At 48.2% G+C, this 26,446-nt stretch overlaps 1 protein-coding gene across 5 annotated transcripts; it reads left to right on the top strand.

Annotated features, from left to right (window-relative positions):
• sgk1 (serum/glucocorticoid regulated kinase 1) lies at positions 1 to 26,198 on the top strand. Of its 5 annotated transcripts, none has more exons than XM_047021549.1 (12): positions 1 to 70; positions 12,368 to 12,580; positions 15,516 to 15,579; positions 21,372 to 21,447; positions 21,697 to 21,772; positions 22,126 to 22,314; positions 22,461 to 22,592; positions 23,392 to 23,628; positions 23,799 to 23,894; positions 24,103 to 24,258; positions 24,356 to 24,445; positions 24,556 to 26,198. In XM_047021549.1, exons 2-12 carry the CDS (start codon positions 12,383 to 12,385, stop codon positions 24,721 to 24,723), a joined length of 1,482 nt encoding a protein of 493 aa, XP_046877505.1. In that variant the 5' UTR covers positions 1 to 70; positions 12,368 to 12,382; the 3' UTR covers positions 24,724 to 26,198. The 5 variants fall into 5 exon arrangements, with proteins under 5 accessions (XP_046877505.1, XP_046877504.1, XP_046877509.1 ...); XM_047021548.1 differs by lacking the exon at positions 1 to 70 and adding an exon at positions 10,063 to 10,336; XM_047021553.1 differs by lacking the exons at positions 1 to 70; positions 12,368 to 12,580; positions 15,516 to 15,579 and adding an exon at positions 19,023 to 19,319.
• The last annotated feature ends 248 nt before the right edge of the window (positions 26,199 to 26,446 follow it).

The following is a 26,446-nucleotide window of genomic DNA, read 5'->3' as shown; positions in this document are numbered from 1 at the left end:
AGGAGAAAGGGGAGAGAAGAACGCCTTTTCTTTCAAGAAGTGTTCCGCCTTCCAGTTTGTCAAGAGAAAGGTGAGCACAGACGATCCGCACATGTGCTAACCAAACAAACAGACACACCCACCCACACACACACACACACATAAACACACGCAGTTCAGCTTCGTCAGGGTGGATGGGTGGGCAGAAAGCATTGATTCAGGAGGGACGGGGGGGGCGACAGCCTCTTTGTTTGATTAGTTTGCATGTGTGCATGTTTGCTTATGTGTGTGTGTGTGGGTGTGTGTGGGTGTGGGTGTGTGTTGGTGCTAGACAGAGATGATGTCATTGTGGCAGAAATTTCACAGTGGTCGAATGGAGTATTTCCCTGCTTTGGAAAGCTACTGTTTACCACCATCAAAACATTGAGTTGTGAGTGTATTCTGTGTGGGTGACATCATTACCAAAGTCTATATCGACACGTTACGTAACGACAACGACAAGCATCCACTGAGGAGGTCTGTGTGTGGTGGTTGGAGGGGTTAGTTTGCTGACAGTATATGGGGAGGTGTGTTGATAGTCTGGATCTGGTCGGAGCTTGCACTGGGTCATCCTGCTTGACTGCCTGTAGCCTCGTTATTTTCGATCGGTGTCGATTTGTCGGCCTGGCGAGGTTGAAGTGTGCATGTGTGTTTGTAGTTGGATGTTTTGCGCGCGGGCGCGTACGCTCGTTCGTGATTGGGTCTCAGACATGCGACAGAGGTGAGGATTACAAAGAGGGTTGGGCTGACTCATATGCGAACATGTTGTTGTGTGAGGATTACTGAGTAATACACTTTCAGCTTTTTTTTTCATCTCTCTCTCTCTCTCTCTCTCTCTCTCTCTCTGATATTCTCTCTTTCACTCACTTGGACACACTCACACTCAGCTTTTCGCTCTCTATCACACGTACACACACAGAACACCCACAAGCCCTCAGGGGATTCCAAAACAAAATGTAATGATCATTTCATCTCTGATCAAAGGGAATACTGGGCAGAGGAGCAGAAGAGAGAGGGGGAGAGATTGATTATGAGAGAGAGAGAGAGAGAGAGAGAGAGAGAGAGAGAGAGAGAGAGAGAGAGAGAGAGAGAGAGAAAGAGAAAGAGAGAGAGACAGAGAGAGAAAAAAGATGCAGTCAGATAGAAAGAAAAGATATAGATGTCTACCATTAGCCAAGATGCACATCACTGTAGGCTTCATTGCCACCTCAACTCAAGGATGTGTGTGTGTGGTTTTGGTGTCAAGCGACCACGCCCTGGTCAGAGCACCATTTGAACCCTCCGAGGGAATGAGAGGAGGAACGAACAGAGGAAAGGAAACGGAAGCACCAGACACATCTGAGATACTGTAGGCAGAGTTGGAGGGAATGAAAAGATGAAACAGAATAAGAGATTAAAGTGTGTGCGTGTGTATGTTGAGTGAGAGTGTGTGTGTGTGTGCTCCACATCAATTTTAGATGATGTCACACACTGAAAGAGAGATGCCCGAGGGAGAAGAAGAAAACGACTGCTGTTTTCGAATGCTGACAGGACACAATGGGAAGTGACGTTTAGTGACACTTCCTGATCCTGAAAGAAAAGTTGCTCAATTATTTAATTGTATATTTGACTTTAAAATGATTCAGATTACGGTCCTAAGTGACAGGCACTAATGGCGCTCTGTAACACATGGTGCAGTGTGTTTGGTCAGACGATGTGTTGTGGTCTGTGTGGAGTGCCTGGGATGTTCAGAGATGTCCTGCTGTGGGTGATTTTCCATGGATGTTTCGCTCTGCCTCTGCGGGCCTTCTGGTTGCTGTCTGGTTCTCCCGCTCTAACGGGCTCTGTCTGTGGTTGTGTGTGGTTGTGTGTGTGTGTGTGTGCCACAGATGTCGGCCTCGTGTGGTGTGTGGTCACAGAGGCTCGGGTCGTGTGGTGTGTGGTCACAGAGGCTCGGGTCGTGTGGTGTGTGGTCACAGAGGCTCGGGTCGTGTGGTGTGTGGTCACAGAGGCTCGGGTCGTGTGGTGTGTGGTCACAGAGGCTCGGGTCGTGTGGTGTGTGGTCACAGAGGCTCGGGTCGTGTGGTGTGTGGTCACAGAGGCTCGGGTCGTGTGGTGTGTGGTCACAGAGGCTCGGGTCGTGTGGTGCGTGTTTGCCAAACAGGCTCCGAGTCAAAGGGTGACTTGTCTTCAGAAGGCTGCACTGCTGTCCTCTTTCTCTGATTCTCTCTTTCGGATCTGCCTCTTTCTCCTCCTCCTCCTCTCTTTTCTCCACTCTCGACCCTTTTTTTTTCATTTCTGCAATGCCACCCCCCCCCCCCCCCCCCACCCACTTCTCCCCACACACAAACAAACACAGCAGGTTTTACCCTTTGTGATTGTACACGTTACCTGGCTAAGTCACTATTGAAGGGTACACTGTGTGGACGTGTGTGTGGACGTGTGTTTGTCGACGTGTGTGTGTGCTTGGGTGTTTATTTTGTCTTAGTTTGTTGGGTTTCACGCAAAGCTTTCAACCACAACCCAGAAATATTTGGTCATTAGCAGACAGCCATGAGAAGAGTGACAACAAAGCAACATGATGACTTTTTGGAGGGTTTTTGATTTGAAGGGTTTAGATAGCGAGGATTTAACCAGGATTCACCAATAAGCAGAGAACCGGTTGTCAAGCGTGTGACCAGTGGAAGGCTTTGGGCCGGGGTAAGGCTTTCATCTTCTGTTGGTGACAGCGTGTTTGAAATCCCAAAGCAGGACAGCCTAATAACCTGGGTCTTTGAAGGTTCACCTCCACACGGGGCTTGCATCTGTGTGTGTGTGTGTGAGCGAGTGGAGCAGTGTGTGTGTGTGACTGTGTGTGTGTGTGTGCATCTCCCAGGAGAGGGGGCAGATATAGGCAATGACACTGCCGCACCAGATACAAAAAACCCAGGAAGGACAATCTCTGCATGTGTGTTTAGGAATATCGACGTGTATCTATTTGCTCGCCTGCGTGGACAGTCCACGTTTCCCTCCCTGCGTTTACGGCGATTCATTTGTGCCTCCCCGTCTCCTCACCCCACCCCCCACCCCCACCCCCCAGGTGCGGAGGTGGATGCGCAACCCCAAGGTGAGCGTGGAGAAGGGGGGCGGCCAGGGGAAGGCCCTCCACTACCCCTGCCCCCGGTGCCCGCTGGCCCACGACCACACGTGGCACACGCACTTCCCCTCGCCGTACGGAGGCTGCTGCCACTACGCCGGCCTACAGGGGGGCTCCTCCCCCCGCCAGGACCTGCCCTCCCCCTGCCAGCACGCCAACGCGCTCGCCGGACACGACCACGGGCACGAGAAGAGCAAGCCCTGCAAGGTGAGGGGAGACGGGCGTCAGATGACTGTGGTGGGTCCGCAGCTTGGCCTGCGAGTGCATCTCCGCCACATCCGTTGGGGTCTTTGTTCCTCACAAACACGTGCGCCAGAAGGTCGACCGGAACGAGCGGCGAGTGGGTCAATCCGTGACGGTTGTTTGAGCCGGGTTGCTGTGTGTTTCCCCGTACGACACGGTGAATACTTCCAGACTCTTGCCTTCCACTGCCTACCCCCTCTGGTCCTCCACATGATTGCTCACACACAACTAAGCTGTCAGCCGAGGAAACGGAACAACACACAGGAACGCACACGCACGGCAACACACATGGACACACACATCCTCACACACACACACATCCTCACACACACACCCACACACACACACACACACACACACACACACACACACACACACACACACACACACTGACGGCATCATTCTTTCTCAGTAATGATGTTGCAGGTGTCCAGCGCGTCCTTGGTTATGCAACAGCAATCATAGCAGCAATCACCCCTCTAATCAATCATCACACCTATCAATGTGAGTTTGTGTGTGTGTATGTTGAGTGTGTGTTAAATGTGTGTTAGGTGTGTGTGTGTTGAGTGAAACCAGGCTCTGCAGTAGGAGGAGAGAATGAGTCATCAGTGCCCCGGTAAAGGAACACTGTGTGTGTGTGTGTGTCCATGTGTGAAAGAGAGAGAGAGAGAGAGAGAGAGAGAGAGAGAGAGAGAGAGAGAGAGAGAGAGAGAGAGAGAGAGAGAAAGAGAGAGAGAGAGAGAGAGAGAGGGGTAGACCTTTCGTTGCTTATTACCTAATTTCTCTATCTTGTTTTTTTGCCTTTTCTGTTCGATTCTCATTCCCATTTCCTCCATCTACACCCCCCCCATCCCTCTCTGTCTCCCTCCCTCCCTTCCTCCCTCTCTATCAATTCCACCTCTTGCCCCTGCCTCAGATAGATTTGCCATGTGTTCAATTTCTCAGTTGTGTGTGTGTGTGTTTAAGGGATTACTGGCGGATGCTGCAAGGTGGGAGAGGTGGGGGTTAAAGGGGAGAGAGAGTGGTGAGTCACCACAGATGCCAGTCTAACGTGGCTGCGTGTGTGTGTGTGTAGGCTGTCATTTGACCATGTCAGTGTAGTAAAACCTCCTTCATTTGGACAGTCTGTATCTGCCACGACACAAATACATGTGGTTGGTTGCTGTTGGGTATGGTTGACCATGGTATTTGGAGTATGATTGCAGTCTATGCGGTGGACCACAATTCCGTGCAGTCATCATTTCAGACTGTTGATAAAAGGAATGACTGTGGGTAACTATTCAGGTATCAGCTGAGTGTGTTTGTCGACTGATAAGAGCTTAATCAGAGCAAGTGAAACAATCTATCATTCTGTTACATAAATAGGAACTAAGCAAAGCAGCATTGTAGTGCAGCAAAGCAAATGTTTGTTTGCATTCTAGGATGCATAAACTGCCCAAGAAAACACAAATGAACACTTAACCAAGATATCACTTTTCCATGTATCTACTCCTTTGTACTAAGCTCTCAACACTGTATCCATGTTCTGTGAGAATTTTACATTGAGCCAGCAACGTTACAAAGGACTGACCAACAAGCCAATGGGATGAGACACACACACACAAAATCATCATTTCCAAAAAAGCACATTCAGCCTTCTCAAAACCCGTCGCGGGCATGTTTTACAGCTGCCTGACATCTCTCCTGTTACGTAACGCATCATCAGCATTCTGTCCAGAGGCTGTAAGAATCACCCTGACCCCGGGTGTGGGTGGCCTTCCCCCCTCTGCAGCCCTCCTAAGGCTGGTTAGCCTCCTAGCTAGACATAGACACAGCACTTTATGGGAGCTATCGACTGGCACTTTTAAAACAAGCTTTATGACTTTATGACGTTGAGATTTTTCACCGGATGATGGTGCTGGCGATTGAAACAGCAGGGGGGGGGGGGGGGGGGGGGGGGGGGGGGGCGGGGGGAAGAGAAAGTGAGGGAGAGGTAAGAAAAGGGCTACACAGATGGATGGAGCGGAGAGAGGGAGCGTGTGTATGTGTGTGTGTGTGTGTGTGTGTGCGTATGTGTGTGTGTGCTGAAACAACAGCTGAGACAACAGTTTTCCATAAAGACAGGATGAGGTCAGAGGCTCCCAGTCTGCCAGCTTGGCCTCCCTGCCAGAGCATGACCAGAATTCAAAACCACATCAATCCCTCTGATAAGGACGTCCTGTACTGTACCACCACCCCCAACCTCCACCCCCCCCCCCCCCCACCCCACCCCCCCCCCCCCCACACACACACACACGCCCCGCCACCCCGCACACACAGACGCGCCCACGCGCGGACACGGAACGCTCCCTCCGTCGCAGACGCGCGCAAAGACGTCGCTCTAATCTCCGACATCAAGGCGAGGGGACGACAACTCGAGCGGGAAATGAACGAGTGAGCATCTGCTGACATCCCCTCTCTACCCCCAGGTCTTATCTCCGCTCGCTCCCATCTTCAAAGACGCCGGGGTGTTTATTCCGAGAGAAATTCAGTGCCACGTCTCGGTCATCACGAAGCGTTTCCCCACAGATTCAGGCTAAACACAGAACGCAAGCTGTCGTAGCGCAACCGAGTCTAAGTTAGCCGCTGAGGTGTGGCCCAACTCTGTCCTCTGGAGTCCCTGACCCACATGGATGGAGAAGGGGGGGGGTTCGGTGCCACCCTGAGAGCCAGGGTACATGGGCTTCTCTGATGTGATCCATGCCGCCTGTCCAAAACCTACTGAAGCAGGAGATGGAGAACGGGGGTGGGGGTGGGGGGGTGACGAGGAGAGGGAGAGTGAAGGGATGAAGGGAGGGGGGAGACGGGAGGAAGACAGCTACCAAGCGTGACCACAGGCCAACTCGTTCCCCCCTTTCCCTCATTGTAAAACTGGTACGTGTTGAAGACGTGCTCTGTAATTCATGTAATTAATTCATTCAAGTCTGTCTGGACGCCTGGCTGATGCGAGGACAGGGTATCCAGATCCATGGCCCTGAGAGAGTCCAATCTAAAAATAGGGCAGTTACATTGGCCTTCACGTGTATGGTTCCTAACCGATGATGCCACAAAGGTGAGGTTTTCAACCACTCATTATCGTGAGAGCATGGGTTATTTAGAGGAACAAACCGGAATTGAAAACGGATTATTGTGAGAACCCGCCTCAGCCAAACTCGTCGCCACAGACCCTGCACCATCAATCACCTCCATCAATCTACGCCCACGTCAGTACACCAAAGTACTCTCGCCCTTTTTACGATGACCTCGTTCATTCTCTATTACAGACGACACAAACCTTTTTAGGAATCCTACCGTAAAACCAACACCGGGGAACGGCCCCTGTACCAGGGAGGTTAGTCTCACCTGCCACCAGGCACCTCAGGGTGGAGACAGGCAGGCTGAAAGGCTTGACAGAGGGGCTTCAGTGGTCTCCAGTGACCATGCCCTCTGGTGTCAGGCTGATCTATGTTGATGGAACCTGCTCCGGGTCTCTCCTGAGTGAACAGCAGGCTGAGCGAAGGCCCTGGTGATTGGTGGAGCGGCCAAGGGGGCACGTCCCTCATTTGAATGGCCTTGTGTGCGTTTGAGCGCTGGTAGATTTCCGTGTGATACGGTATTTGTTTGTTTCCTACTTTCAATGCCTGAACTGTTTGTGTGTGTTATTGTGCGTGTGTGTGTGCGCGTGTTACTGTGTGTCTAAGTGTTTGTCTGCGTGTTTGCCTTGCCCTATGGACTCTGCTGTTCTTGGTATCGTCTTATGTCTGAAGTCATCTTACTTTCAGGAAAGCTCATCGAGGCTAGTTCAGGTAATGGTTACTGACCTCTGGGACGTCACCGTATTATACATCACCTTTTACTGCTGTGCCACCGCTTACTGTACTGCAGGTAAAGGACTTGGGACTTTGGCCATCAACTTAATAGCTGTTTAATGGTGCCAACAGTCTGTGCTGTGCACTGAACTGCAAAATATGATTCGCTGTTCATTTTCCCACATTACGGACACATTATCAACCTATTGCTGAGTCTATATGACAGTTTTTAGAAAGGGATTAGGCGTGTTAGTGGATGCTTGTAAGATGAGGTTTGGCTGAAGCTTTGTTAGCTTTAAAGACAAGACAACAGGATCAGCCTCCTCTTTAAACTGTCAGTGTTTGGATCTGGAAGCCTTCACTGACGGGTTTGAGATCTGCACCTCGTCATTAAAATCAAACACCAAAGCGTCCCCTGAGGCTCTGTCCTTGGTAATGAACTGGTCAAATTCCTGCTAACAGCCATGAGCTGGTGAACATCCAACAATTCAGAGAGGGTCTAAAACCAGATCCTATTTCCAGTCTTGGCAGTGTCTGAGTCAGATGGTCGGGTAAATCTGTGACTTTCATCTCATCACCTCATATTTGTGGTGCTTTGTGACCTGAGAAGCATACTTCAGTGTGCCCTTTATGACTTTGTTATTACCTCCATGAATAAATAGCTGCAACTCTGTGTTTTAGTGCCCTACAGTGTGATTCATCTTATCATTCAGACCTCTTTCTTCCTAATCAAGAGATGTTCTTTTCTGGTCTTACCATGCCTAAATGTTTTCAAGATCAAGATTCCAGATTACTTTATTTGTCCCTAGGGAAATCTGGATGGGATGTGAAGGCTGCTACATAAAAAAGAAAACATGCAGTTGTAGTGCAGTACCAGTACAGTAAAGTACATTCAAGTACATGCAACACAGCCCACCATTTTGCACCCTCCTTATGTCCCGAGTTTAGAAGATTCCCTGATGAAGGGATTAAATCGTTTTTATACCTATTCATGTATATTGTCCTGTATTTAATTGGATTACTGCATCATCTACTGGATAAGAGAGGTTCTTCTTCCTCCTCCTGAATTCAGGACATAGGAGGGATCAGCTGGAATATTCCTAGCCTGTCTTCTCAAAGATGCTCCCTCACCCCAATTAAGATGTTTACAATAAAAAGGGGTCATCTCCAGAGAGCTGAAAAGCGTCGCTAATTTGGTTTAGCACGCATTTAGCGAATAATGCAATGCTAATCTTTTCCTTGTCAAAAAACCCAACAGCTCTGGCACCCTAGAATGTAGTTACAGTCATACGCTCGATCCCACTGTCCTCAGATAAACTTCAAGCCCTCAAACAGGCGGACCCAATCTGTTATCTCTCCTAGCAACTTGCAAGCTACATTTCAGTTTAGGATCCAAAACTAAGATCCAAAACGTGGTGAGTCTTTCACCCTCACTCCAAAGGTTTAGAGCTGACATGTTTCAGAAGACATGAAAATCATCTCATCACACGACTCGAAAAAACCAGCAAGGTCGAGGAGACAAACCATAAACACAGTGCGCAAAGCCAGTTGCTGTGGATGCCTGATGTACAGACCAAGAATGTCTTGATACAGATTCTTGAGCATTTTCCACCCCTGCAGTAGAAGCAACCATGAGTACAGGCCTGACAGAGAAGCCTTCAAACAGGCATGTCTCCTCACGTCCAGGAATCTCTCAGTCTCTCAATTTCTCTCTTTCCTGAGGTTGTCCTCTCCCTTCTTTTTCTCTTCCTCCACCTCCCAATATCTCTCCATCCTCCTTTCTCTCTCTCTCTTAATCCCTTTGCACCAAACTCCCTATTTAACCCTCTGTATGTCTTTCTCCTTCTCTCTTAACATCTTTTCTCTTTTCTATTCCCTCCTCCTCCCTGACTTCGGCCCAATGGAACGGAAGGAGCAGTGCTCCACCCTGGAGTTCATTGTTAGGGACTTTAAGAATCACAAGCGGTCTAATCCACACTGATCCACAAACTGACTAATCCCATGTTCTACAACAACATTCTGACATTCCAAAGTTTATGCCAGAACCGTGGCCACCAGAACGACACTCCGATTAGGACCCCCCTCCATGGGGGTTTAAAGAGGGAGAAGAGGCGGAGAGGTCTGGATGAGCTGGATACCGTTTTTTTCCAAGCATTTTTTCTGTTTATGCTTAAAAATTGCAGGGAACTATCGCTTCAACTCACACACAGAGTTTAGTGTTAAGGAGTTGACCTGTTCCAGCATACTAAAGCAAGGTACTACCATGAACGAAGCAGCGATGACATAACACAAACGTCCTGGAAGGCGCTCCAACCTTTGTACCGACAAAGGAACGTGTTGATCTTCGTGTTAAGACCTCATCGACCTCTACCAACACAGAGGACTGGTGTGTGTGACCTTTAAAACACACACACACCGAAGATGGAATAGGAACGCAGTGAAAGCACCACCCACATCATTTTGGTGCAGGTTCATGCATGATTCAGAGGTTTTTAGGCTCATCGTTTTAGGCCCCCGACAACAGGACAGCATGACATCACCGACGGGAAAAACACAAAACCCGGTTACGTTACGTAAGTCTGAAACAACTCTCTCTCAAACACCCTTTTAGAGATTCAGTGACCTGGCAGGTTGACCTCCATCCAGCAGAGGGCCAGAGGGCAGCGCTGCAGCTCCTTCAGAGAAGACGCCAGGGTGATTACTCCTATCTGACGGAGACCGGGAATGAGGCTCAGAGCATCCACAATTACACAATCCACATTGACGAGCCGTTGGTAAATATGGTGTGTGTGTCAAACTGACACACTACTCTGACCTTATCTGAAATGAATGCCAGAGGTCTAAAAGTGTGTGTGTGTGTGTGTGTGTGTGCGTGGTGTGTTTGTGTCCAATGTGTGCATGAGCAATCTCTGCCGGCAGTCTGAGCTGTATGTATACAGTTCAAATGAAGATCAAGAAACAAGGTTGAGAAGGCATACTCGAGAACCCGATGGAAAAAGAAAATCTGTTTCTGAGAAAAACTCCCAACAAGCTGGGGGGGGGACGGCGAGCAGCTCATGAATATTCATGATTCGTCTGAGAATCGGAGTTCCGAGAACCGTCCCCATGCTCCCATCGGTTTCCCAGATGCAAGAGCCTGAATGCGTTATAGAGGGTAACTCCAAATGACAACAAATACCAAATGAGCTCAGGGCAAAATCCCATCATGCAATGCAAGAGCTCACCTCTGAGCCTCACCTCTGAGCCCTATTCATCTCCCTCCCTCCCTTACTCGCTTCCTCGCTTACGGCTTCAGAGCTCAGAAGGGTACTCGTCTCATGGGACGCGGTCACGAGGCTGTGTGAGCGTATGAAGTCCACTGTTTTCTCCATCTCTGGCCCTGGCCTACTCTCTCATCACCCCCCTCCCCCTCTCTCTCTCTCTCCTCCACATACACACCTTCACAAGAGTAACAACCCTGGTGTTAATGAGCAAGCTTGATCTCAGAATGGAACTGAAGAGCTTACGTAAGGCCTTCCTTTCTTGACTTCAGTTTACTCAACCGAACCCACACTCCACCGGCTCACTTTTGGGCTCTCACGTCTTGTTTGAATTGAGTTTTTGTGAAATGTTTTCACCCTTTCCGATTCTTGCTATAATAGCTTCTTTCTTTCTGTTTCTGAGTTTGGGACTTGTCTGTGAGACATCTAGATCCGGGCTATGATAACGAGGCCGGACCAGGAGGGGGGAGGTGGCAGAGCAGGAAGACCAAGGCAGGGGGGAAGAGGCAGAGCAGGGAGACCAAAGCAGGGGGGAAGAGGCAGAGCAGGGAGACCAAGGCAGGGGGGAAGAGGCAGAGCAGGGAGACCAAGGCAGGGAGGAGGCAGAGAAGGAAGACCAAGGCAGGGGAGAGGACTCCTGGGCAGATGTTACTTCCTCTATACACACCTTACATAACGTTTTGCTGCATGTGTATGTATGTGTGTGTGTGTGTGTGTGTGTGTGTGTGTGTGTGAGAGAGCGTGAGGGCCAGGGAATATACATGCAGATGTGACAGGAGGGTAGAGAGCCTCTCTTTATGTAACTCTAATACCGAACTTTGTCTCTGATGTTGACATGCTCAGACATGGGTCATGTGGTCTCGTGGGTGTGGGTTTCTGTGTGCGGGGGCCTGGAGACAGTGGAGGTGGGTCGGGGCGAAGAATTTAGAGAGGTAGTTCCTGAATGGACAACTTCCTGCCCTTCTGTGGAATGTGTGCCACCTTCCTGGGAACAAGGTCAGGAGTGAACACAATGGTGATAAATCACATTGAAGTGTGTGTGTGTGTGTGTATGTGTGGGTGTGTGTGTGTGTGGGCGTGTTGGAGGGGGTTGGCTGGGTGGAGTTCAGTGTAGGTCAGAGTCAGATGGAGGTAAAAGTCAAAACCAGCTCAGAGGTTTCAGGTGATATGGTTGATGTGTTGTGGTTGACATTTTCAGTAATCCTGCAGATCCACAACAATTACTGGCAAGTGAGAGCTGGCTTCAATCGTTCAAATAAATCCAGCAGAGCTGCTAGTTGTCCAATTCCAATTATGACACACACGCACACACACACCATCATTACAGAAGGCAGGAGGGGTAGCAGTTGCAGATGGAGGCCTTGATAAATTCATTTTCGATAGCTCCCCTCTGTAATCCTCAATGGAGTGTGTGCCAAGGACACTGTTACATAACAGACATTTTGGCTTGCTTATACATCCATCCAACCTGAGTAGGGAAGGCCATTTGGCGCTATCGTAGCCAAGCTAGGTGTGTGATGGTGTGTAACCACAGGTCGGTTGCTGAGTCACTCTGGGCAGTATTCCATAGAGACGGGGTGTAAAGCTCCATGAGGAGGCCATGCTATCCCCATACAGCTGTATACACAGGGAGGAGATTACAGCTAAGACTGGGCCTGGAACACACTCACCTGAGACTTACCTCTTACTTAACTCTGTGCCTGAGACTGGCTGACTGACTGCAGGGAAATGTACACATTCTATTCCAATAACAATATCTTGTCTAGCCATAAAGCGCTGTTTATTTGCGTTTTCATACCTAATTTGGATATCTAGGTACCTGCCTGGTGTTATGTAAGGGGGCAGCAATGACCTCTGACTTTTGAATGACTCATTATTTTATGTTTGAAGTGAATACAGTTTCATTTGATTTCTCTCACCTACAGGTCAGGAAGTGGAAGATGCTCAATCGTCACCATGGCGACACCGGCAAGCAGAAAGGGGTGGAGTCAGAAGGTCACATTGAGGGCTGTCAGTCCTGGGGGATCCGGGCTGCACCGCTCCAGGCTAGCCCAGTCATGCTGGAGTGCTGTGTGTGCAGCGGACCCTACATTAGCTACACCATGGAGGAGGCCTGGCAGCCCCGCCAGCGCACACAGGTGGGCTAGCAGCTAACAGCTAACAGCATTACAGTACACACTGTAGAAGCACACAGGTGGGCTAGCAGCTAACAACACTACAGTACACACTGTAGAAGCACACAGGTAGGCTAGCAGCTAACAGCTAACAGCATTACAGTACACACTGTAGAAGCACACAGGTGGGCTAGCAGCTAACAGCTAACAGCATTACAGTACACACTGTAGAAGCACACAGGTGGGCTAGCAGCTAACAGCTAACAGCATTACAGTACACACTGTAGAAGCACACAGGTGGGCTAGCAGCTAACAGCTAACAGCATTACAGTACACACTGTAGAAGCACACAGGTGGGCTAGCAGCTAACAGCTAACAACACTACAGTACACACTGTAGAAGCACACAGGTGGACTAGCAGGTAACAACACTACAGTACACACTGTAGAAGCACACAGGTGGGCTAGCAGCTAACAACACTAACGTACACACTGTAGAAGCACACAGGTGGACTAGCAGGTAACAACACTACAGTACACACTGTAGAAGCACACAGGTGGGCTAGCAGCTAACAGCTAACAGCATTACAGTACACACTGTAAAAGCACACAGGTGGGCTAGCAGCTAACAGCTAACAGCATTACAGTACACACTGTAGAAGCACACAGGTGGGCTAGCAGCTAACAGCTAACAACACTACAGTACACACTGTAGAAGCACACAGGTGGGCTAGCAGCTAACAGCTAACAACATTAACGTACACACTGTAGAAGCACACAGGTGGGCTAGCAGCTAACAGCTAACAACATTAACGTACACACTGTAGAAGCACACAGGTGGGATAGCAGCTAACAGCTAACAACACTACAGTACACACTGTAGAAGCACACAGGTGGGCTAGCAGCTAACAGCTAACAACATTAACGTACACACTGTAGAAGCACACAGGTGGGCTAGCAGCTAACAACACTACAGTACACACTGTAGAAGCACACAGGTGGGCTAGCAGCTAACAACACTACAGTACACACTGTAGAAGCACACAGGTGGCCTAGCAGCTAACAACACTACAGTACACACTGTAGAAGCACACAGGTGGCCTAGCAGCTAACAGCTAACAACACTGCAGAGGAGCACACAGGTGGGCTAGCAGCTAACCACTAACCCATTGTACAAGCCTACAGAGGCTAGACTCTTGAGGAGAAGCTTGAGGAGTTTTAATGTAGATTAGTTCATGTGTATTGTGCAAATAACTCCACAGACTGGCTTGCTGCTAATACAAGCTCCCCAAACTCAATAACATTCTACTTTTAGAAAAATATGCCATGAATTATTTATGAACCCGAGTCCTACTTTGCCGTCAGTGCAGGAATGCTAACGCTACAGAGATGTTTGGTCCTTTAGCTCAGGCAGTAAACAGACTTCAGAAGGAATATAGAGAAAGATTGTTGTGGGTGAGAGAATAAGAGAGGAAGGAGGGAGCAGAAGGAAGATGGGATCGGACAGCCCTGGTCGGCACTGCAGAAAATGGAAATACAGAAAGGGGTTGGAGGAAGAAAGAAGGAGGATAAGAGAGAGAGAGAGAGAGAGAGAGAGAGAGAGAGAGAGAGAGAGAGAGAGAGAGAGAGAGAGAGAGAGAGAGAGAGAGAGAGAGAGAGAGAGAGAGAGAGAGAGGGAACAATTTACAGCTATGATTATTTTTTGGATGACACAAACATACTTTGAAGGAACTTCTGAAGAATATTGACATTGCTCAAATAATTATAAGGGAATTATTGATAACAACAGCACCCACTGAAAGATTCAGTAGTAAATTCAGAATTGTACTTAAACTTGTGCTTTCTTGTGCTCTATTGATTGCAAAGTCGTTATGTTACATTAGTAGATTAAGTTCTTCATGAAGGTATGTTTCCATGTGGATGAGCCATTACCTGCAGTGGGTAGTTGTTGGAATGTGTTAACTAGGGGGACGAAATGTTTCAGGTCAAAAGTCAAATTCCAATACATCCTTCTCTTCTTTAACCCTGTCATGCCTGTGCCCAAATTCCGAAAATTCAATTTGTTGCTAGAATATGATCACACACAAACACACGCACCCTTCTGTACGATTCTACTTCCCCTTGTATCAAGCAGTAATCGGCATCATTATAGCACCTACTAAGATGTCCATGAGATAGACTTCATACGAATGAAGCCTCAAAAGAGGCTGTTTGGATGGCCTTCACTTCCTAACCTGTCCCTCCAACAACCCCTCGCCATCCTCCTAACCTTGAGGGGACACAGTGTTTTTATCTGGAAGGTGACGATCCTAAATCTTGCCACTCAAAACCTACGCCACTCTGATTGGACTGCAGAGTTGGACTGACAGCCCCATTATAGAGCCCCTGAACCAATCAGCTTGTGCCGGATCTCTGGTAGACCAACCACTTCAGTGCATCAATGTATTGAAGAGTGCTTTATATTGGGGCTGAGCTAAACTAAATTGATCTGTATACGGGCTTAAGGTCCTGAATACTGACTGTGTGTGTCACACCTTGTGTCTGAGTGTGTGTGTCACACCGTGTGTCTGAGTGTGTGTGTCACACTGTGTGTCTGAGTGTGTGTGTCCAGCTATGCACAAGTCACAGTCATAAAAAAGTCATACCATTTGTATTCCCCACATTCACACACTTCTTAGTGACCTCCTATTGTCTGGATCCTTTTGAATTACAATTGAGCTGGATCCAAAAACATTCTCGAGAGATGAGAATATTGTTGGACTACTAAATTGGACTACTCTATCTGTCACACCTTCAGCACCAGTACAGACAGATTGTAGCTTCTTCGTTTAGGTACAGGTTACATTTGTCACTCAATGAAAGATTATTCCATGTAAAATACTGTGTTTATACTAAATGTTAGTTAGAATCCATCCTTGATTGGTCAATGGTAATTATATCATATTTCTCTTGTTTCCTAGGCAATGGACCTGTACTATCATACTGAACCAGATCCAGACAGCTACTGTTGCCCTAGCGACACCAGTAAGTGTCAGTATGCTTTCTCCAAACCTTCTAGATTTCCACCATTCTAGTGCATACACCTCCTTCCTCCTTCTCAAGCCCCCCCCTCTCCCCCCCCCTCCATCAAGCATTGTCTGATCGTTCTATCATCTACATCTCCTTTGCAAGCTCTCTTCATCCCTCTCTCAGAGCTGCATTGACTCATACATGATGATTTCACCCCCCCCCCCCCCTCCCTCCCCCACCAACTCCCCAAACACAATAACAAGTGTTCAGATACTTTAGGTAGTGTTTTGCTGTACAGCTCCAACCACACACCAAAACAGAGGTTATGAACATAAAGGCTAGTCTGTCGACACAAGAGTATGACAAACCTATTATTGTGTAGGCTTATAGACCTTGGGAAAACAACCGAGTTGGTCAGCTTCAGAGTGGTACTTTGGATTTGCATGCATGCACTGCATGTGTATTTACATCAGGGTTGTGTTATTGAAATATGATTGGTTGGTTTCGGGGTGGATCTATGATGATTTATGTTCTAAAATACATTTCTATCACATCTTTTATATAGCCAGGAAGTACACCTCATTGCCCTAACCAAAGGATATCTGGCTTTGTGTGTGTGTGCGTGTGTGTGTGCAAGATGGTGCTTCAGAAGACTTGCTGTATACTAACACAACAGACTACATTCACAGCATACATGTTGCACACATTTCGCTTGTTAAAAGCCACTCAAACATTCAAAGTGTAGCAACCATGGCTGACGAGAAGTTCATGCAATTACCGTAAGTGGCTGCTCAATGTAGCTGTTCATTTCATTTCTCATACATGGGCCATCGTGTTCCCACCCGTGGTCAGCAATTACAGGCTTTAACAGATTTGAAAGTCTTTAGGTGTGAATCATCACCCACACTAAAAATAACATATCAGTAAATATACGCTCAGCTGTGTACGTGACATTTAGTAATAACAGTTTGGTGACCCTCTTCCTAATTTCCTGATTATACCTATTAGAGATGAAAACACCGAGCTGGATAGGTGTGCTCCTGTTTCACAAGCACCTCCATTTCAAGAGAGCAGAGTGGTGTTGCGTAATACATGGCGCCCCCTGAGTACCGCGTCTTTATCGAAGCCCAAAAGCAGTAGGTACATTCAACAAGTCCCGTCTTTTGTAGGTGGTCGACAAAGTCTTGCTGCTCTCTCCTCCCAAACACCTTTGCATAGCCGGTGGTTACTGAGAAAGGCTGTGTGTGTGTGTGTGTGTGTTCTAACCTCTTCTCTCTGTACTCCATGACAAGCACACAAAAAATGCATGACCAGTTCTTTTAGTGTGACTGTCACTAACAGACCGTCTCTGACACCCCATCGGCCCCCCTCTACCACAAACCACACCCACTCTGCTCATGCGAGGCCCCTCGAAAATGAAGATACAGACACACATACAGACAATACAAAGGCACACACACAATACAAACACAAGCCTGGACCCGGCATGTGACGGATGAACATTGTTGCAAACAAATGGGACAAGGGCTCTCTGCCAGTCATACTGGATGATGGATGATGATGTGTGTGTGTGTGTGTGTGTCAAGGGGCAGGACAGGGAGGGGTTATTGAACTCCTCATCCCCAGTGTGTTGGCCCCCACTCTCAGTTCCCCATTGAGAATGGAGTAGACCTCCTTCCTCTCTGCTTTACAAAAGGAGGCACCCAAGTGTGTGTTTGTAAAGGGCCTTGGCATCCACGCCACTTTACGATTACGTAACACCCAAATCTGACACGCACACACACTCTCTTATGAGGCTTCCTGCCATTGAGATGGGGAGCACTGTGGACTGAAGGCTCGACTTGAAGAGAAAACACCATTGGCTCTCTCCCTCCATTGCCCTCTCTATCCTCTCCTTCACACCGTCACACGGAGTCTCAAGCATGGCTGTGGAAAGAGGAGGTGCAGCCATGCCCACCACACTCTCAGGTAAACACCATTTCAGATGGGCCTTCCAGGTAGATGGATACACTCAACCATACTATTTCGACACTCATGGTTTACTAGTTGTAATGTACACGTAGACAATGCAACTTCTCAATGACCATCGCATTGTGATTCTGTCGTGTGTCTCAAGCAGGCAACGTTGTTGACTGCAACTTTATCACAGCGCAAAGAGGGGCTTGGTCTGTGTGATTCATTGGTCTAACAGTAAAATGCAGTGATGGTGCTTATTGAGAAAGACTGTATCTCTAATATGCTCCTTAAACTATCTGACAGGTTCATGTTCATGCTGTGTTTATCTGTGTTTAGTCTACTTCAGATGTTCTGGAGAATGTGCTCATGTTAAATCCAACATGTAGTTAAGGCGTTTACGCTAAGTTGCAGTGGTAGTTCGAGGAAAGTTTGCTTGCTTTTTAGGGCACCTTAAGGTTATTAAAGAAGTGGCACAAAACTTGCTGCTGTGCACTTTACCTTGGTGTGTGTGTGTGAGTGTGTGTGTGTGCGAGTGTGTGTGTGTCCCCTGCAGCTCTTTGCCAGACAGAGAGATAGAGAAAACAAATGAGATAGAGAGAGAGGGCGAGAGAGAAAGTGTGTGTGTGTGTGTGTGTGTCCTCTGTCGTCTCAAACTGTGATCAGGTGGCTCTGTGCATTAATAATTGAGCTGACCTCAGCGAAGGGAGAAGCAGACAGAGACAGTGTGAAAAAGTTGAAGACGAGGCTGTATGAACCACAGAGTAACACACGTGTTTTTTAGGAACATACGCAAAGCTTTTTTCTCTCCCGTTTCGTGACAATACACACAAACATGCTCGCGCCATTATAGCTGAGTCATAATGGCCGCTTATTATTGCCACCCTCAAAGCAGAGGAACATTGCAATATGATAAATCCTTCCATCCATCAGCTGGTGCATTTACCTCTAAACATGATCACAGGTCAGACTGATGTATTTCCTCCTGTTGGTTGGGTAATAGGCTAGAAAGGTAAGCTGCCATTTTAGATTTGTATTTTTAATTGTCTGGGTGATCTGGGCTGACTTCCAACGGAAGGAGAGAGGCCAGACTCTCCCCTGTGTCATCGGTCTCTCTTTCCAGCTTTATTTATCTTTCCATCACTCACTCAGTGCCGCTGTCACTCAGATACACCTTTTTCCCCTTTTCTTCACCCTCTCCTTTCTTTCCTCGATGTTCTCACGGTGAAGTGCCCTTTTGGACTGCTGACGAATTTTCCATTAAGTTAGCCAAGTACCGAAGTGCATGAGACGAATTGGTGCAAGGCAACGGCTACTGCACACTTCTGTTTTTTTGTGCGATAGGGAGAAACTGAGAAAAGGCGTGAGAAACGCACACACATGCACCACAAAGTTATTTGTGACTTTGTTTTGAACTCAGGTTGAACTTGACATGTTTTCTAATAATAGTCACGTTTTAATTCAGGGCCCTTAGTGCCAGTGTATAAACAGTCGCGCGGATAGTGGCGGAGGGCCTATTCGTGCGAGGGGGAAATTAATTTATGCCAAATCCATCCAGGACTTTCATTCACTTTTTGCCTGTGCGTCTGGCACCCTTTCCTCTGAATTTCTTAAGGAAGAAAAGAGGGGCGGGAAGTCTCCGCCCTAAAGATATCCGGTGTGTGACCATCGTAAGAACTTGAATACAGTCTTGCAGTTGAATCAATTCTTACTGTGAGCCTAGAAACACCGAAGTCCTTTCCGTCCATCTGTTTTGGCTACAAATATTGTCCATATGAAAGACAAAACGGCAGCATTGACTGGTAGGTCAAACATTCTTTAAGTCAACGTAACATAGTTGATAAACAACATTCCTTTTCTACTTGTGATAGTTGACACCAAGGCTTGAAAACTTTCCATGTTAGGGATATGGATTTTCTCCAGTCAACTATTGCGGTCAATGGTGCCCGGGTTTACCCTGACAACCGGTGACCTGGTTATGACACAGTTCGTTATCTAAGATATGCCAATGTTAGCTGATAAGGGTTTTTGTGCGAGTGTATATGACTCTTTGCTCAGTCAAATGACTTGTCCAACCTGTTGGGATTCGCGCATTAAGGGAAGTTGGAAATACCAAATAGTATGAGGACCACCGAAGACCTTAAAGGTTTGTGTTCAAATCAAGTAATATGATCAGTTTCCTGATGGTCAGGGATGTGTATGCTTGGCGTGCAGTATTGTTAAGTAAAAGTGTTGGTAGCATATGGGGGCTTTTGTGTTACAAACTGTGACTGTAAATGCTACCATTAATATTATAGTTGTGTAATAGGCCATCTGAAATGAAACGTGAAGAACATAGTTTTCCAACTGTGGCGCGTGAACAGTTTTCAATTTTTTTCATTCTTCCTTTTATTGCGTATTCTCGAATGAATTCAATGTATATTCAATCTCGTCTACTTTATTCAACCTTGCCCAGACGACTTGCATTAACGGGAATGTGAATTATTCAGTATAAAACGAACCAGGTGTGTTGTTACGTAACTGACAATTTTTCAGTCGGCCCGTGTAGGAAATTTCGTTATGTAAATGTGCACACACAATCGTGGGTGCATGCTAAACTGGATTTCACATATGTGCCCATTTAACCAAGATATCGTCAAATCAGTTTGTTTTCAAATGCTTAATTGTGCATGTGAAAAGAAAGGCCCATATCAAGTCTAACGGTCCTCCGTGAGCTGAAAACCCAAAGTAGAGCTCAAGCCTGTACTTTTCCACTTCCAGTGGATTCTTGGCATCTTACCCCCTCACCCCACTCCATGCGCAAGCGCCCCCTTGTCTCTTGTGTATCTGGGAACATGCGTCACTCGAAGCCGTTTTAATTGAGAAGCAGCCAGATAGAGGAAACATGTTTGAATAAGCCAGACAATGAAGTTGACATATTGGCCTACTTGGCAATTAAAACGTGATCTCTGATACGTAGGCTATAGTGCTTGTGTCTTGCGGGTCGGACTATCCCATGTACCTGTCGAGGGAATTCATATTGCTTACTTTTCGCAGTATCGTTCATTTGTGTTAAAATAGTCGTGCATTAAGCCTGTCCATTCGGTTATGTCACGTCTGGATAACATTGAGGATGGCAATAATGTGTGTTGGTTTCGTTGATCTAGAGACGTTATGTCATTGATTGATCTCTTGACTTTTGGCCTTTTGAACAACCAAGTATGCGTTACGAGACATGGTATGCAATGTTGTTTGTAAAGTTGCACAAACTTTGTACAGCACAGACAGTACGCAGGACTGTCTGCAAGAGTAGAGACAGTACGCAGGACTGTTTCCTAATTTTTTTTCTCCTCTTTGCGCGCTGTGGTCTGACGCATGATGCTGACCTCGGGGTGCGGCAGCGGAGCGCAACTGCTCCTGATTGGCTGAGAAGCAGGCTTGTCTGTACAGCGCAGTGTCTGTTTGCTTTCGAACACGCCCCCGCGGTGGAGTTCAACCCCCCCCCCCCTCTCTCTCTCCCATGACACGCCCCGGAGGATAGCGAGCACAGCTGGTCTCCTCCCTCTCACCCTCCCTCCTGGCTGCATATAAAAGCAGACAAAAAAGAAGCAGGTTTAGTTTAACTTCGAAGAGCCACCAGAGGTGGTATTAGGATTTGTAGCACCCGGAATATTCTACTTGAACTATGACTATCAAAACGGAAACGGAGGCTCCTGTTCTCACTTACTCTAAAACAAGAGGGCTTGTGGCAAATCTCACTGGTACGTCAAATACCATCATCAACTACCCATCAGAGGTGGTCAGAAAACAGGTCATGTATTTTGTACATTGTCCACCATTTGACAATTGTTTTCTTCTTTTCTTGTCTTTTTCAGCGTTTATGAAACAAAGAAGAATGGGCCTGAACGACTTCATCCAGCGGCTTGCCTCAAACTCTTACGCCTGCAAGCAGTAAGTCAAAACAAATGTTCTTTAATCCCCCTTTTCTGGGAAACCAGACCACAAGCTGTGGATTCTGCCTTTAGGAGTAGGCAAACACAATTGTTTCGTCTATCTAGTTAACTACGGCAAATCTCAAATGCTAAACAATCACATGGGTCATAGTATCTAAGCGAGTCAGCATTGTATTGCCATGATGTACTTGTATGGTATTTACTTCAGAATAGGATATTGATGTGTTCCTATTCTCCCCCCCCCCAGCCCTGAGGTCCAGTCCATCCTGAACTTGACCCCCCCCCAGGATGCCGAGTTGATGAACGCAAACCCCTCTCCTCCTGTAAGTGTGTGTGTTGTCTGTGTGTGTTAGAGCGCCGGCTACACAGTCCCATGCTGTGTGTTTATACTCGGGATCATTTACACCACCCTGTTGACACGTGCGCGCGGCTGTGTATTGTTGTAGCAGCGTGATGTCGCCCCGGCTAAACGTTCTCATGTGTTTTAGGGGGAAAAGAGAACGTTATTGTTTTCTGTCTCCTCTGTGTACCTTTAACAGTTAGCACTGTCTCTTTGTATAGGCTACGTGTGCACATTGTATTTAGACTATGCGCGTGCATGTCCTCAGACTGTAGGATTTCTGTCTGTGTGGTTCAGAGAGTGACTGTCTCCTCTCTCTCTCTCTCTTTGCTCCAGCCAAGCCCATCCCAGCAAATCAACCTGGGTCCGTCCTCCAACCCCACCGCCAAGCCCAGCGACTTCCACTTCCTGAAGGTTCTGGGCAAGGGCAGCTTTGGCAAGGTGCTGCTGGCACGCCACCGCACCGACGACCAGTTCTTCGCCGTGAAGGTTCTACAGAAGAAAGCCATCCTCAAGAAGAAAGAGGTGGGTGAACCTAGGCAGACACACACACACAAACAAACTCTGCTCTTCCACAAGTCGAAGCCACTCGCTTTCTCCCTTGCGTATTGACCTAACCCTCAGTGACCCATAGCCCTAACCCTGTAGCCTTTCTTCTTTGACCCCCCCAGGAGAAACACATTATGTCAGAGAGGAATGTCCTGCTGAAGAATGTGAAACACCCGTTCCTGGTGGGCCTGCACTACTCCTTCCAGACGGCAGATAAACTCTACTTCGTACTGGACTACATCAACGGAGGAGAGGTGAGGATCTTACAGAAACTTCGGGGTGGGGGAGTCAGATAAGGGTCAGATAACTCATGCAACAGAGAAGGAGAGGGAAAGAGACGCACAGATCCCGGAAGAGAGAAAGTTCTGGGGCCAAATGGAGAAGAAAGGGACGAACAGAAGAAAGTGTTACCAGCAGGAGAAGAGACACAGCAGAACAAGGGGGTAGACACCTGCAGTTGACGAGGACCGACAGAGAAAGGATAGACAGCTGGCGCCAGGACGAGAAAGAAAAGGATGAAGGGGGGGAGGGGGTAGCTGGAAAAGGAGGTTGTAAGAAAGAGAAGGAGCGAGGGAAGGGATATCCTGTCATGCGAAAGCAGCAGAATAAAAGCTGTCCCTCCTCGATTCTCTCTTTAGAAGGAAACCCCTCTCAGGAAATCATTGGGTGGAGAAAGAGAGGGAGAGAGGGTCCAGAATTAGCAGTATTATATAGACAGTGTGTGTGTGTGTGTATAATTGACCGTATATCCTGTGATTGTTGGACGGGTAAAGACAGGGCTGATAGAACATGGTGCTGGCCAGGAAACGGCCCCCGTTTCCTTAGCCTGCTCTCTTTCTCTCTCTACTCTTTCTTTTGGATTTTCTCCCCGACCTTTGACATCTTTGTCTCTGTTCTGTCTACAGCTCTCTCTTTGGTCCAGATTCGTCCCACTCATGTCTCTCTTTCTTTCTCGTCAATTTGTTTCAAAACGTTTCACAGTCATCTTCACGTCCTAATGAACCTCTCTCTTCCTCCCCACCCCACCCCCCCTCCTCTCCGTTTTTCCTTCAGTTGTTCTACCACCTGCAGAGAGAACGCTGCTTCCTGGAACCCCGGGCCCGGTTCTACGCTGCGGAGATCGCCAGCGCGTTGGGCTACCTCCACTCCCTCAACATCGTGTACCGCGACCTGAAGCCCGAGAACATCCTGCTGGACTCCCAGGGACACATTATCCTCACCGACTTCGGCCTGTGCAAGGAGAACATAGAACCCAACGGTACCACGTCCACGTTCTGCGGCACGCCAGAGGTAAGGGATCAGGGGGCGAGTCAACCAAACTAGGCTCTCCCTTCCGAGATGTTCTCGAAGATACAGATACATGAAATGGATGAACTAAAACTGGTGAGCTTTTCGAACGTTTTTTTTTCTTTCTCTCTCTCGCTCCATCTCTATCTCCCTCCTTCTCTCTCTCTCTCCAGTACCTGGCTCCAGAGGTGCTCCACAAGCAGCCGTACGACCGCACCGTGGACTGGTGGTGTCTAGGAGCCGTGCTCTACGAGATGCTCTACGGCCTGGTGAGGAACCCCCCACTCTGTCACACCCTCTGTTCGTACAAGTGACACGGGACAGTCCCCGAGTCTTGTTGACAGGGCATAGGTTAAACGTGTTTGACGTGGGTTGGATAATGTTTCATTTCCCAGATGTTTTCGGGAGTTGTTCATTAACCCGTTTTGTTGTGTGTTTCCCCCTCCCTCCTCCCTCTCCCCTTCCCTCGGCCCGCAGCCTCCATTCTACAGCCGTAACACGGCGGAGATGTACGACAACATCCTGAACAAGCCCCTGCAGCTGAAACCCAACATCTCCAACGCTGCGAGACACCTCCTGGAGGGCCTGCTGCAGAAGGATCGCACCAAGAGGCTGGGCTGCTCCGATGACTTTGTAAGTGTGTGTGTGTGTGTTTACGTCGGTCCGGAGGACGGTTTCAATAACTTTGCGTGTGTACTCATCAAACCTTTTTGTTATTCCTTGCGTTCAGGCCGAGATCAAGGTCCACATGTTCTTCTCCCCCATCAACTGGGAGGACCTCAACGCCAAGAAGCTCACCCCTCCTTTCAACCCCAACGTGGTACGTTCCATTTCCTAACCACGCTCACACACCAGTTAGTCACGCTACGAAATTCTCGTCGAGAATTCTTGTACAACTCCCTAACCTGACCTGTCGTTCGCTGGTTCTAGACGGGCCCTAACGACCTCCGGCACTTTGACCCCGAGTTCACGGACGAGCCGGTGCCCAGCTCCATCGGCTGTTCCCCCGACAGCTCCCTCATCACGGCCAGCATCAAGGAGGCGGCCGAGGCCTTCCTGGGCTTCTCCTACGCCCCCTCCATGGACTCCTACCTATAGGAGCTCCGACACACGCCCAGGCAGAGCCTGACTAGTAGCCCCCCGTGGCAGGACGTCTGCAGGGGGTGAGGCGAGCATGGACCTGCATAAACTCCCCCCCCCCCGAACCCACCGGTGTCTGTGAGGATCTCGTGGCTGTAGATGCCCCATCAGAGATGCTATCCTCCCAGCTGGAAGAGGACAGGCTACATGCTACTGGGCCCGTATGTCACATGGTCCAAGGGGGGGGATTAGATGGGGGGGGATCTGTGGGATTAGATGTGTGGTGAACCCTCCCAGTCTCCCTTCCTTCGATGACACCAACTGATTTGACAACGCACAAGGTCCTCAAACCCTCCTCCATGGACCGCCCCCCACACACACACCCACACACCCGGCCCTCTTTCCAGGTTCCAGACAAGGGCGTCGTTTGCACATGGCTCAGGCAGCTGAAGAGACCCACACACCTCAAGGACCCGACTGCTCCAGGGCACCCCGCCCTCCCCCTGGCCCTGCCTCCCTTCCCCTGGCCCTGCCTCCCTCCCCCTGGCCCTGCCTCCCTCCCCTCCCCCTGGCCCTCCCTCCCTCCCCCTGGCCCTGCCTCCCTCCCCCTGGCCCTGCCTCCCTCCCCTGCCCCAGGGAGGTCTGCCACCTTCATCACTGCACACGTCTCCTCATCCCCCCCTCCCTGGGTTCTGGTGATGGGACCCGTTTAGGCGTGAAGAGAGCTTGGTGGTGCAGCTAACCAGTTGACGGTTCATTGGGTGTCGGTTTCTTATCATTCGTTTCTGTCCTTTTTGTTTTGTAAAGGGGTGGGGACGTTGTCAAGCTGAATGTTACGGGGGGGGGTTTAATGCTGAAAAGGTGCCTTCATTTTACTGTCCATGACTGATGTTTGTGTATGACCGCAACATCATGTAGTTACGCTAAAAATCAAGGTTCACTCGACCACAGATTGATGGTTATAGTAGCCCTGAGTCTGTGTATGTAACCACGTATGGGACACACCGTGCTGAACACGAAATCTTGTTTCATTTGTTTGCATTGGGAGGGATTCTGGAAACGCTGTAGGAAGCGCTGCTGCTAATGGTTTGTGGATACACCCTGACTGAAAGAAGAGACGGGGCAGAACAAATATGTATCAAAAACTGTCCCAATTTCCTTGTGCCAACCGAGTCCCCCTCACATCTTCCTGACTCCTCTCGATGACATCATGCCCCGCATTTGGGACATTCCGACATGTCTGAACGGAACATTCCATTTTAATATTGCTGTGTAAATGCATATTAACGCTATTTAAGTTTATTTGTATATTTGGAGTCTGTACTAGTTTTAATGTATACGGAATACAAGACTAAAGAGATGTTTAAATATATATATATATATATATATATGTGTAACTATTCATGTTAAATGTACTGTAAATTGTAAAATCAGATTTACGTGACCATGTTTGGTTTGCAATAAAAACAAAGTTTAATGTTATTTTAACCCAGTGTGGAAGTTTGCTTTGTCCATTATTATCAAAAAACATCTAAAGATGTTTGTGATAGCATTTACGTGACCCATTATTCTGGATCTTAGAGCACAGTCTATCAAAGAACGATCAAAATCATTTAGTCATTTAACAGACGCTCTTATCCAGAGCGAGACTCGAGTACAGTTTCAAGAATGATTTTGAAATTGATGTGAAAGCACAACCCAACTGTCCATTCGTATTTTCAATTCCCAGAAGTACATTCTG

Source organism: Hypomesus transpacificus, chromosome 6 (assembly GCF_021917145.1).
Source record: "Hypomesus transpacificus isolate Combined female chromosome 6, fHypTra1, whole genome shotgun sequence".
NCBI lineage: Eukaryota > Metazoa > Chordata > Actinopteri > Osmeriformes > Osmeridae > Hypomesus > Hypomesus transpacificus.
This window is presented reverse-complemented; position numbering and strand designations above follow the sequence as displayed.

Coding starts and splice junctions, on each gene's coding strand:
- sgk1 (XM_047021549.1), top strand. CDS start 12,383: ATGCTCAATCGTCACCATGGCGACACCGGCAAGCAGAAAGGGGTGGAG. Junction 15,580..21,371: donor CTGTTGCCCTAGCGACACCA/GTAAGTGTCAGT, acceptor TGTCTTTTTCAG/CGTTTATGAAACAAAGAAGA. Junction 23,895..24,102: donor ACGAGATGCTCTACGGCCTG/GTGAGGAACCCC, acceptor CTCGGCCCGCAG/CCTCCATTCTACAGCCGTAA.